This window comes from Macaca mulatta, chromosome 15 (assembly GCF_049350105.2).
Source record: "Macaca mulatta isolate MMU2019108-1 chromosome 15, T2T-MMU8v2.0, whole genome shotgun sequence".
Classification (NCBI taxonomy): Eukaryota; Metazoa; Chordata; class Mammalia; order Primates; family Cercopithecidae; genus Macaca; species Macaca mulatta.
In genome coordinates, this window is record NC_133420.1 from 48,444,510 (window position 1) to 48,458,503 (window position 13,994).

The window sequence follows — 13,994 nt, forward strand, 5'->3', positions numbered from 1 at the left end:
GCTCTGCTACATTAGCCAAAGTCCTTACTATCCCTATAACTCAGTTTCGTCATGTATAAAAGGGCAATAATCTCAATGGCTACCTTACAAGGTTGATGTGAGATTAAAGGAAATCCTACCCTATCAGGTGAAATGCCTAGGTCTACTTGGTAGTACTGAACTATGTTCCCTTCCAAAGTTCTAATTTTCTCATCTAATTCCTCCTGCTACATTTAGAGTTCATCTGGTAATCATTTGCCCACCATGATGAGAAATAATTCCCCAGAATAGAATTATGAGGTTGAACTATATGGAACTGTCAATAGTCAGTATTATGGATCTACAAAATGACAATTTCATAAGGTTGAATGTACTATAACAGCAGTCACAAATCCAAAGGAGGGCAAAGAAGCTTCCCTTTCTATACTAGTTCTGAAACACACCTGAACAGCTTATAATCTCTATATTTGGGCAGGATGAGGCCTCTGGTTGGGGAACAGACACTTTCTCATTATAACTAAACTAACATTTGTCATCTACTTCCAGCTTACAAAGTGCTTTTAAAAATATGATTTCCTTTAACTTCACAACAACACTAGGGATGAATGTAAGCACACGACTTTCCATATGCTCCTACATTTGAACTCGTTGGTATGCTCTAGAACTTTGGGATGTGTAATGTGCTATCATGGTTCCAGCCTACATGCCTACACATTAAAAAGTATTTCAATTAACAAAGAGAATAATGTAAAGAAAGCCCTGCCATTTACTGTGTAAGATGAATCTGACAAAACACAGCTCCACAAACAACTGCACCAAATGCTTAGGTACATAGGGAGCACCCAGTTCTGGTATCCCCAGCACTTTTTACGAGGACAAGATGTTCTTGCATTTCCTCCACTTTTTATTGGTTGAAACTCCTGTCAATCTTAACCTGGCAGTTTGAGCAATCTATAAAACACCATTCATATTTCCATCTTTAAAGTTACCCTCCATGCATAAAGACATTAAAAAAACTACCATAGAACCCAACCAGATGAGAACTCCCAACTGATTCATTTACTTAATATCCTCAAAGAAAACCATTTTCTGTGACAGCTCTGCAGGTGGTAGGCATCACATTTACTCTTCATTCATTCTTTCATGCGATAATTTTTTTGAAACTTTTTTTTGAGCACTTACTATGGACCAGGCCCTGTTTGAGGCCAGGGGTTGGCAAATTATAAGCCCATAGGCCAAATCGGACCCAGCCTTTGTTTTTGTAAATAAAGTTTATTGGAACATGGCCACACTCATTCATTTAAATGTCATGTATGGCTGCTTTGCAGCAGAGCTGAGTGGTTGTAACAGATCATTTGGCCCACAAAGCCAAAACTATCTGGCCATTTATTGAAAAACTTTGCTGACCCTGTTCCAAGTAAAGAGAGGTGACCAACAGAAACAAAGTCCCCATGTGTCTTCAGATGCTCTTAAACAGCAGACTGCACCAGATGAACCCTGTCACTTAGCCTAAGGGGCAGCCCAAGTTTGATCACGGTCTGGGCTGCTGCTGGGGGCTTGCAAGGAACAAGAAAAGGATGACAGGTGTGGAGAGAGACGTGCAAACGGGGTTAGAGGGAGGACATGTTGGGAAATTGGATTAGTGTAGAAACCAACTACAACAGGTGGGCCATGAGGATTCCCACTAAGGGGCACCCAAACCGGTGGTCCAGGTACCAATGCATCAGAATCACCTGGAGACATTATTACAAATGCATGCTACTGGGCCCCACCTGGGAATCGGAATCTGAGTTCCAGAGGTGCGACTAAGCTTCCACATTGTTAACAGGTACCCCCGGGTGATTCTGAAGCACGCTGGAGTTTGAGAGGCACTGGGTTAGTGTTTAGTTTTAGTGAACAGCAGAAGGTGCTCCCAACACAGTTTGGCCTGAAGTCCGCTAGTGGCAGGTGAGAAGGGGAAAGAATCAGGGCACAGACACACAGAGGTAGATGCAGTGAAAAGGCAGTTTATTGTCTATTAATACTGTACAGAGGAACAGAGAGAAGCTACAAGTACAGCATCAGCTGTCGCTGGCAGTGTCTTTTCTGAAGTCAGTTTTTATTTTGTTTTTCATCTGAAGGAAACAGAACAGTCAAAGTACACTTCAGGTTACAAAGTACAGCAGCTAGCCCAGTAAGCTAATTCAGAGTAAGCACGACAGGCTCCCACCCCACCCCCACCAACCAACCACAAATGAAAGTATTTACAGAGACGTCACTCACCCCGAGTGAGATGCTAAAGCTGAAAATTTCACCAACAACCTACATTCACTGAAAAGCTGCATCAGACACAACATTTTCTGGAACCCCTGTATGATTTTGACTCTCCTAAGTCAGGAGCTTGAGAGGAGGAAAGAATGTTCCAGAACCCTGCAAAGAATAGAACTCTTCCCACCTGCCAGAATAGGGTATCACAGAATTGGAGTTGGAGCTACATACAGAATAGTTCGGATCAGGCATTGCCTGGTGGCCTGTGTGTATATCAAGACCTGTCATTGCAAAACTAAGTGACTGGATGTCTCCCTGCCCACTTAATCTCAAAACCGAGAGGTTCCTTAGTAATAAGAGATTAGAGTAAACTGGCTCTCCATTAGCACCTTCAGGCAATTGCATAGTTCTTTCATTTTTGGAGTTGTCTCCATGACAGCAGTGTTCACAGCTGGGCTGGAGTTGGGCCTGTTGGAGAGATTCTGGTGATGAAGGAATTTAAACGATTTGCATGGGAACCAGAGGAGTTATTTCTCTTGAAAAATGGAGTAGATATAACCTTGTCTTGTTAGAAAAAGGGTCTTGATCTCTTGGGTAGTAGAAAAAGGCCTCATCCTGAGGAAGGATGATGCTTGGGAAGAGAGTCTCACAAGAGTGGTGAGTAGTTTCTGAGACATGACAACTCTGTCTGCGAGACAGAGGAGCAGGTGTTGGGGAAGAGCTTCAGAAAACTGAGTGTGATAGGGATGGGACTTCAGGAATTTGACAGAAACTTGGGGGAAAATATTCAGGAACTCTAAAAATTCAGAATCTCCTTTGTGGATAAAGACAATCTTTTCCTGTATCTACTTAACTCTAAAAATACGGTGCAGCCCTGTGTTATGTAGAAGGCCAATAATATCTGATAATTGTTTTTTTGTTTTTTGTTTTTTTTTTTTTTTGAGACAGAGTCTTGCTCTGTTGCCCAGGCTGGAATGGAGTGGCGAGATCTCGGCCCCCTACAGCCTCCACCTCCTGGGCTCAAGCGATCCTCCTGCCTCAGTCTCACAAGTAGCTGGGACTACAGGTGTGCGCCACCATGCTGGCTGATTTTTGTATTTTTTAGTAGAGACTAAACAACATGGTCTCACCATGTTGCCTAGGCTGGTCTTGAACTTCTGGGCTCACACTATTCTCCTGCCTTGGCCTCCCAGACTGCTGGGATTACAGGCATGAGCCACCACGTCTGGCTCCTGTAAGATTTATGTTGGTGGTTTATCTGCTTATGTATAGACTGAAGACGGTCAGAGGGCTCTGACTCACCGTTTCATATATTTTCTCAAATGCACCAGAGTGAGTGGTCCCTTAACCTCAAATGTGGCAATTACTCCTTAAATATGTGAAAGATTTAGACTTTGATAGTTTCTGGGCTTTGCTTGCATTTAAAATAGCTATCTCCTTCCCAAAGATTATTATATATTACTAAAAGGTATAGCCCACAGAGCTATCAAGTCGTCTATCTAATCTACCTAATGGCAGGTGTAGAAAGCTCGATCTTCCAACCAATGCCTATTTGGAAACACTGGATCTCATGTAATGGCAGTGCAAGGCCAAGTGATAGGCCCTTTGTTCATGCCCCCAAGGCTTGGCCTAGTGCTATAGGACTCCCCAGAATGTTACCTTTAATGGAATGAAGAAATAGCTCAGTCAATCAAGGGTGTTTTCAAACTCAAGCTCCATAATGCATATAGATTTCATTATAAAAATACTATTCCTTAAAAAAATACATAAATGTAAAATATTCCATTTCTACAGCCACTCCTATTCCCACCCATATCATCCTACTCATCTTAGACTATAACGAATGGGCACATTCCTCAGTCATGGCTCAATCATAGAATTTGAGTCCATCTCTCTTGCTTTTTCAAGCAATGCCAGCTGTGCTTAAAAATATGCTCCCAGACCCAGTTGGGTGTCTGCAAGTTTCCTTCTCTCACAGTGGGAAGGACTGTGAGGAGATGACTGCAAGAGGTCATGCGCTCCATGTGGCCTGTCTCCCTGAAAGGCAGGGTGTGATTTTGCAGGCTCGTATGAGAACACAGACACGCGTTTGGTTGGTAGACAGGCAGAAGTAAATCCCAACCTATGCCCACTTTAGCCCCTTTGGACCACACCTGCAAGGTTCTGCCTCAATGCTCCTGTAATGAAACTCACAGCTCTGAAAAAGGCTGGCTAGGAGTGGGGAAGAGAATGTTGTGTTAATACAGCTTTGGAATACAACCTGCGTTTTTTTTAAAAGGACAGAAAAGAAGAACATAAACAGTGATGCTAAGGCAAACTGTCAAATGGCACATCAGTACTATTTTTTTGTCATTCATTTTGTTAACATCACAAGGCAGATACATTCTGTAAACATATATACCATACAGTACATTAACCATAGGAAAATAAAAAGAAAGCCACCCTGTAATTCTTTTCTTTCTGTATTTCTATTCTTTCACTCCAGAAGGACTGTCTAAAGTCTAGGGAGAATTTTATGATTTGTGAGATATACCTTTTATTTAATTTTTTTGTAAAAATGCAGTGACTTGCAAAAAATAGCCCCAGGTGATTATGAAGAGGCAATATGAGGAGAAGACAACCCTTTATACCTCAACCTGTAAAAACTTAGAAAACAGACACAAAATAGAAAAAGTCATTAATTTCAGAAAACATCTTGTTTTCCTGGTTAGTAAAAGAGAACATTGAAAAATTATTTTTATAAAAGTTAAGGCTGTCCAGATCTTTGATGCAGAAAGTCTGCAGTCCCCAAAATTACATATTATATTTTCATATTGAAAGCAAGTTCTTTTGTGCGACAGTTCCGACCTTCTTATGGTAGACTAGAAGGGAGAGGGGAAGCAGAGGCTTACTTAAGTTATATAAAAATTATGCGGGGAGCGCTGGTCTAAGGAGCCCTGGTAAAATTCCCCTTTGCGACTTTCAGGATGTAGTCTTTATTCTATACCTTTCTACATTCAAACAATCAGTATTTTGGTTTCTGTTGAAATGGGAATTTTATTAAGAAGTTTGCCGAAGCTATGAAAACACAGATACATATCTGCATTGTGCTCCTAATAAACGACTTTTCTTTTTCCCTAGAAAATGCAGGAAAGTTTTCCTGGTAATACCAGAAGAAGGCCTTTGTGAAGTGAACTGGTGGTAGCAGGAATCAAACATCCCATCTTCCTCATTACTTGTTTTATTATATAAATAACTCTGTGCTCTTGCTGTGTTGTACTATCCAATAGAACAAAGGATGTTTTCAGGTTCTATCCTAATCACTGGAGTTCTATACACCTTGATTAAGAAATTGAGGAGCACCCGAAAGATTGTGTATTTATGAAGTTTCTGAAACACCTATGTCTTACATATGCCGAGAATCTATGGTTTCAGTAGCAAATGTGCATATGGCAAAAATACAATGTGAAATGGCTCACTTTGGAATGATTTTTGTTGTAAACTAATATTGCAGGAGATGAGATTATTTGTTCCAGGAAAGGACCTGTTAGTGAGTAAAACTCTCCAGTGGGTCCAGGGATGAACAGAGATAACTGAGCTTCTAGATTTCAAGTCAATAATAAAAAGTCCTTGATGCTTATTCTGTCTATGTCCATCTGCGTTTTATATTGACAGGGCTAATATTTCTTACAAAGGAAGACCTGGTATAGTAGTTAGATTTTGTCTCTATGACCATGTTCCCTCCCTCCTCTTTTGCTACCATTGGTTCAACTGGCATTAAATAAATGGTAATTTTCAAGGGTGTGCAGTGGTCCCTTGAAATGAAATTCTGCAGGAAGTAAAGAGAAATAGTCTGTTTTTACACTTGGCCTCAACATTTTGCTCCAGAGATGATATTGTATCTCTAGGAAACTCTCTTTATATACTTCCCCTCCTTTTATAAAAACTTGACCCTAACCAAAACAAAATATTCTACTTGCTTGTAGATAAAATACATTTATCAGCAGGAAATTAAATGGAATAGGTAGACATTTTAAGCAAATACATGTCTATTAACATTTCAGAAAGGAACCAAATCAAATTAATAGAATTTGAGTTTCCCGAAAGTTTTGAATAATTCTAAGATTGCTCAGAAGGCTCAAGGAAACTGTGTTTTAGGTTTGGCCATAAGGGCATTCCCTACCTTCTCTTCCTCCCTATCACCAATATTAAATGATGTCACTAGACATTGTCAAATCAGTTATAGAGGCAATTATTATTTTTTTGCTTATGTAAGGAAAATAATACGGGTAAAAGAGACACAAGCTGAAAAAATTCCCCTTAGTTTGTCTTATTGCACACTAAAAGAAAGAAAATATTTTTAAGAAGTTAAGAATACAGAAGTCATTAAGATTTTTCAAGATATGTAGAATTAATCTTTATCATTTTAACCATTAAAGAATCTTTCATTAAATGCCATTGAAAATCTATTTATATACAAATGAGATACCCCTCCTTTTATTTTTTTCTCCTCCTTCTATTTAAAGGGAACTGATTATTTATTTATTTGTTTGTTTATTTTTTGAGAAGGAGTTTCGCTCTTGTTGCCCAGGATGGAGTGCAATGGCACATCTCGGCTCATCGCAACCTCTGCCTCCCAGATTCAAGTGATTCTCCTGCCTCAGCCTCCCGAGTAGCTGGGATTACAGGCATGCACCATCACGCCTGGCTAATTTTGTATTTTGTATTTTTATTTTATTTTTTTAAGTAGAGACGGGGTTTTTCCATGTTGGTCAGGCTGGTCTCGAACTCCCGACCTCAGGTGATCCATCCGCCTCGGCCTCCCAAAGTGCTGAAATTACAGGTGTAAGCCACTGCACCCGGCCTGATTATATGATTTTAAAGGAAAGCCCAACTAAACATTAGCTCAAAAAAGATCGTGGTTTTGCAGTTTCATTACTGATATTTTCATCAGTCTGGTTATGTAACCAAATACCCTGCATTTTTGGAGAGTGTGATACCACACATAATAAAATTTATAGAGAGAATGCCAACGGCAGCAGGAAAGGCAGCATGTTCACAATCACAGCTCCATGTACACTATCATCACGAAGGGTAGTTACTTGCTGCTATAGGTGAGATTTTAGGTCTCATCCCGTAGAAGTACTGGCTAAGCCTGAATCCCCCATTATGACAGGAAAATGATGGGATATATGCAAATATATATGCCATATTCAAACACACCTTCATTTACTGTGGCTACAAATAGCTTGAATAAAGGTAACACATCTTACTTCAAAGTCCATTAAATCATAAGCTTTACTAATAAAAGTATAGAGAGAACTCGAATTCATATAATTTGCTAATCATTATCCCCCCATAATAGTAATTAGTGAAGAGAATACAGATAATCATTAATCTTTTAGTTCTTGTGTGTAGTGTTGTAGTAAGATGGGCAGAACATTTTCTTTATGAATAACTAGTTCACTTGGGCAAGGGTAGGTCCCTTCAGGGAATCATCTGTTCTGGAAGATTGATTCTGTTTATCAACCAGCAAGCTCAAGGGTTCTACATTCTACCATTTCACTCACTAACTGTGCTTACATTTTTAAAACTCACATTGAATAGCTTGAATCCCCAAGTGAGTAAAAAAGATAAGCTATGGTAAACTTTTAGATTGTTTCTTTCTTAAGTAAATCATTAAAATAACAGATTGTCCAAGACATTGAAACTGTGTTCTCCCTCTATGTAAACAGGTTTATCTGCAGGCCATTTTATGTGATGTCTAAATGATGCTTCAACGACCATGTACTCAGGAAAATGAAGCTGAGAGTAGCGCAATTTATAGGCATCCAAACCAGGTTTCTCGATAAAAGAGCAGTTTTATTCCATTGCAGCTGTTTTGATGAACTTGAGATTTAGAGATATTTCCCTCAGTTATTCAAAACCAAGCCTTGGATGAAATAATCTTCAACAGCAGAACTTAGCTCCTTTATTTTTCTCTTCTTTAACTTTTTCTGTTTACATATAGGTGTAAACAAAATGAGTATAATAAAGCGACCCATTTTGTGCTCATTAAAATGCAATTATTTCAGAAAATTAACTTTGAAAAGTAAAAACTGATGTTTTTACCTTTCCTATTGAAGTAAATATAATTTCAAGCCAGGAAATTTTAAAAATATATATATTTAGCACTGAATAAGCGAAATAGGTCAAATTAGACAGCTTCTATAATAAAATTCTCTCAAGACTATCTTATTTTTTTCTGATCTACTTTCCACAGAAGTTAGACTTGATGTAGTATATCATATGTTTTTTCAAAACTATATACTATGGGACATAACTTTATGAATAATTCATAACAATGCTATAAATGTTTGGGCAAATAAAGTTAAGATAACTCTTATTAAAACCAGTTATGTTATATCTTTATTTCATTACTATATTATTGTTACTTTATTAAGTTGTTTCCCTTTGGTTTTACTACATTTGTGGCTTTTTGCTTTGGGGGAGTGCTGAGAAGGTATTTCAAAAACTGTTCATTGTGTTCTAGATAAAAAATATTCTTTGCTCTTCTGGAATTTCCAGAAGCTAAAAACAAAAACAATGCCCTAATAAGCTCAGCTATGTGCCACTCAATATTTGTTATGAAATTAAGTGTTTAACATTGAAAAGACAGGTCTTTCCTAATTTTTATAAGTTTTTTAAAGTTTTTTTTTTTTTTTTTTTTTGAAGGGCAGATAAACCTACAAGTTGAAGTTACCTAAAACATTTTCTTTCTCATGGGGCCAGAAAGAAAAGAGTACAGATGCAAGGCTTTGTAATCAACCGGGCATGAGATGAACAGTTAATGCATTACAGCACCATCCATGATGAAGTGGGAGCATCATGGCAACCACTGTATGTTGGAAAGACTGTTTTAAAAATATGGTCACTGCAAAGATACTTCTCAAGATGATCCCCTCATTGAAAATAGATTAACATGACAAGAAAATGTCCATGAAAAAAGAAACAATATAAAAATTTACATTTTTTTAAGAGAATAGAAACAAGGCTTGTGAATTTGCCTAAGTTTGGAGATCAATTGCTACTGATGCTTCAAACAATGTTTGTTTCATGTCCTTAGAAATTTTTAAATGGTGCTTCTTATATAAAGGGTTCATCGGTTAAACCATAGAAAGAGAGACAACCGCTGATGGGCAGGTTATGGAATCAGTCCCTACATTTCAGCTGTGACAAGCTCTGGGTTCTTCTACATCGACTTCATTTCAGTTTTAACAGAAAGAAAGTCACGAATGCACAATACTGTAATCTGGAAGCTTATGTAAGGCAGCAAAAAGCATCACCCTAGATCAGACAGACTAAGTAAGGTCCACTTTTGGCTACACTAGCAACCGGCTAGAGCCAACAGCATTTTGCCACACAAGATATAAAAACAAAGATCCACAGCAAAGGAGGCAAGTGAGAAACCAGGGACATGGCAGTGTGTGACTACGTTACAGGAACACACTACAAAATGAAACCCCCAGTGCCAATGGGTTCAATTCCAGTCAAGTGAGTTAAGGCTACCATATCACTGGCTGATACGAAGAGTCCATTCCAATCGAGCAGGAAGGAAGTGATTCACTCTTGAAGACACAAGGAAAGGTTTAGAGGAAAAGCAAGTTCTTGGAGAGAATGAAGCACACACATGCACGTTGTCTCTCAGGTGAGGAAAAGGAAAAAAATGAGAGAGATCAAAGCAATCCAACTGCAAGGCAAGGCAGGTGTTTGCTTCCAGTTCACAGTATTGCAGTTAGTGGTACAGTGAGGTCTACGTGAGTGATGGAGAGTACAGGCTGCCCAGAAGAAAGGAGAAGAAAGAAGTGGTCACATGACAACACAGCATTGACAGCGCTTTTTCTTTTGGGTACCTGGGGCTGGCTCTGTGGCTAGGCTCTCTTCCTTCCCTTCTGGGGATGAGGGCTCTGTGGTGTCTGAGACTGGCCTCCCGGACACAAGCTCAGCCGCGTTCCCGTCAATAGTGGACACGTCCGTCACTGTCTTCTCCCTCAATGACTTCTCATCATCTTCATCAATGAGGACCAATTCTGCCTTGATGGTTTCATCATAGCCTAGCACCTTTTTTGTCTCCTCTTCATCCTCGATATTTTGGTAGCCCATAAAAATCATGGTGACTGGCTGATCCAAGTTTGCATCTGGCCCTGCAGCGGTGGGGGCTTGGGCCTGCTGCCCTGGGTTCCCAGAAGAATGGTCTTTCCTAGACTTATGTACCATTTCTAACTTGGCTTCTTTGCAGAGCATGTGTTCCTTGGGATGGCTCAGACTCCCATCTGCAATCACAGTCCTTTCGGACACGTGCCCTGCTCCTAAGCTTGATTGTCCAGCCTTCTGAATAAGCTCTTCTACATCCTTTGCGCTTAATTTGTGCACTCCATTTTCTACTACGGTGCCTCCCGAGTGCACCTCATACACTACTTTGGTACCATCATCATAGACTTTGACTCCTTTCTGATGAACCCCCTCTGGACCAATGGTAGATGTAGAGAGAATCTTGGTCTCTCCTGTTTGTTTGTCTTTCTCCACATTAATTTCCATGGCGTACACAGCTTGAATGAAAACAAGAGAAAGGAAGTGCATGTTACAACAAAAAAAGCCAGTGAATGGTTAATTGCCAAACAGACAAAAAAAAAAGATTTTGTGCCCTTTCTATTCTAACTGCCAAGCATCTTGAGTGTTAGAGTGAGGTGCGCACTGTAAACAAAGGTGGTTATATCTGTATTTTAACACAGCAGTTTAATGCACTGGGAAGACAGATGCACAGTTGCTATATCTCAATGGCACTCACACATTTAAGGAAGATCTGCTAAAATAAGGGCACAAGAGACTTTAGATCTTGGTGTGAAGAATTTCAGGGAGGCTGGCAACATGCAAATTACCTTGATTGAGGCCTTCCCCAGCTGACAGACAATTTACAAACCCTTGGTTTAAATGTGTTCCACTTCCAAAATTTTAAATAAATAAAAAAACCTCTTTCATCAAGTGTTTTCATTTTCTCTACATTTCCACAAAGGTTTTTCAAGGTGGGAAATGGCTATCCTCCACTGTACTATACAATAGAATATTTTCAACAATTGAAAAGGCATGAGAGCATTCATATTATGTGCCCGGTGAGTACTTCAGTCACTAAGCTAGGTACCTAACATAAGAACTAAGAAAAGCACAAGACAGAAGTAACATCACAATAGGACACTGGAATTTGAAGACAATGATCGCAGAAGGCCTCTTTCATCTTCCATGCACAGAGCGCCAAGTCCTGCTGCCTATAATAGCTTTCCCATCTGTTGTCTTCTTTTTGTTCCATTGCTACTACTCAATGTAAGACATTCAATTCCTCTTCCCTAGATTGTTGGAAGAACTTCCTACCTGGTCTCCCCCTCCCCTTGCCCCTGCCTCTCAGTCTTGTATCCTTTTTAATTCATCCCAAATCTTGCTGCCAGTCTGGGGTTGCTAAGGACAGCTCTTTCCTGTCCTATAGACTCTTGTGACACCTCATACTTCCAAATTGGTTTCTCATAGGCTTCCCGGATGGGAAGAAACTGTGCACCAGGCCCACAGAGCCACCAGGCTCCAAGTGCCCTTTATCTGGATGTGCCATGAACCCATCAAACTCAGCAGCTTCCAAACTGACTCCAGCTTCTTCTGTCAAAACTATTCCACAGTCTCCGTGCCAAATAACAGCAGCACTGCTACCTAGTCTCTCAAGCCAGAGGCCTGAGAATCACGTCTGACTTGTTCTTTTCTTCCTACTTTCTTACAGCCAAACACTCACTGACAGTAAATAATTCTACTTCAGATATATCTCATCCATCTCCTCACCACCATTTCTATCACCAAGGCCTTAGTTCAGGCTCTCCTCTGCTCTCTGCACAACAGCCTTGTTTTTTATTTCACCTAACACTTCTGTCTTCTTGCTCTAGTCCAGGAGACTGCAAACTGTGGCCAGAGGGCCAAAGACAGCCTGACCCTGTTTCTGTATGGCCAGAGGAGCTAAGAGTGGTTTTACATTTGTAAAGGGTTGTGTTTATTTAAAAAAAAAAAAAAAAAAAGAAGGAGGAGGAGAAAAGGAGGAAAAGATGGAGGAAGGAAAGAGAAAAGAGAAAGAAAACAACGAATGTGCGACAAAGACTATATGGTCCACAAAGTCTAAAATAGTTAAAATCTGGCCATTTATACAAAAATTTTGCCGACCCCTGACAGCCTGTGCTCCATCCTGCCCACAGTTACTTGAGTCATAAACCCTTTGTTGGTTTCTTGTGTCTTTAGAAAATAAACACCAAACTCCCCAGCATGGCATATAGTTCCCTTCAGGATGTGTCTGCAACCTTCCTTTCTAGCCTTGTCTTGCGGCCTCTCTCATTCTTAACACATTGTGGCCATAACAACTTCTCACTATTCCCAGGACACTCAACTTCCTCCCACGGCTGCTCATTCGTGTGTCTGCTGTCCCTCTGCCTAGATAGCCTCCTGTTGCTCCTCTAGACTCCTAGAGATCTAGCCCGTGTCTGCTTATCATTGTCTTGAGTCCCTACCTCTTTCTGAATAAGTTCCCTGTGTTAAGAAGATCCAAACTCTCTTTTCAACCATATGTTCTAGTGCTCGTTTTCCCTTTAGCACAACCAAATAACACCATCCCAGACTTAAATATCTCCTGCTTTTGTTAAGATTCCCTTCTCCTGAAATGCCTTTGTTTTGAGTTTCTACATATCCAAATATAACCCATTGATTAACGCCAAGGTCAACTGCCTCCTCTTCCATACACTTTCTTTGATCCTTCCATCTCTAAGTCATCCTTCTCTTCTTAAAATTTTCTCAATACTTTTTCTAAACTTCTCTGAAGGCTCTTAACAATTACCACTCAGCTGTATAATTATTTGTGGGAATGTTTCATCAGCTTCATAGATTTTTAGGATCTTTTGAGGGTTAGTTTCTTGCCCAACACCTATCCATGACGCCCCCTCCCTGTCAGCACCTACCTTAGAGCCATTTGTATAGTAGGTACCTAATATACACATCTGTGAAACAAAGGCTAATAATTCAAGAGTCTAATATGATTGTTGTAATCTAGTAACAAATAGTTGGTATAATATGACACCAATGAAACGGTACACACAGTAATTAATGTTTGAACTTGTTTGAAATAATAACAGTGATGATATTGTTCCATCTGCTTGCATAATAAGATACAATCTGTTCCTGGTTAACACTTAACTAAAAAGATTATTAAACAAAATCCCATATTTGGTTTTCATCAGATCCATTTTGAAAGTTTCACTTGTTCAGCGTAAAGATCTCAAGTTTCTTCAAGTGACTCAATGGGAGGCCAACCAATATTTGTCATAGAGGTGCATGGGCACACACAATGACAGTGTATCCAAATAAACATTTATCTCAGTTAGTTCCTGATTTCTCACAAAATGTGCCATCAGAGGAATAGAATAGGTATTTAAAATTTGCATGGACTCCAAAAGCCTGTTCTCGAAATATTACACTTATTTTAAAAAGCACAGTCTGGGATTCGAATATTATATCTTATCACTATGAACAAACACTCGTGGGACATAGTTATAAATAAGGAAAGTAATAATTGTTAGTTTGTAGGTACGATAATTATTCTGCAAACATTCAGTAATCTGTGATCAAATCCACACATTGGCCTGCAATCAATACAGAATATATAACAAAATATTTCTATTTTTATATCTATATGTGATAGGATAAAAATACAAATTATTACCAAGGGGATGTTT

At 39.5% G+C, this 13,994-nt stretch overlaps 1 protein-coding gene across 7 annotated transcripts in view; it reads right to left on the minus strand.

Moving 5' to 3' along the window:
* The window catches only part of PALM2AKAP2 (PALM2 and AKAP2 fusion), a 525,798-nt gene that overhangs the window by 212,393 nt on the left and 299,411 nt on the right, over window positions 1–13,994 (minus strand). For 2 of the 7 annotated variants that reach the window (XM_077965340.1, XM_077965339.1), the window contains exon 8: window positions 10,098–10,793. In XM_077965340.1, the coding sequence (XP_077821466.1) occupies window positions 10,098–10,793 (696 nt within the window). 7 annotated transcript variants of the gene reach the window in all.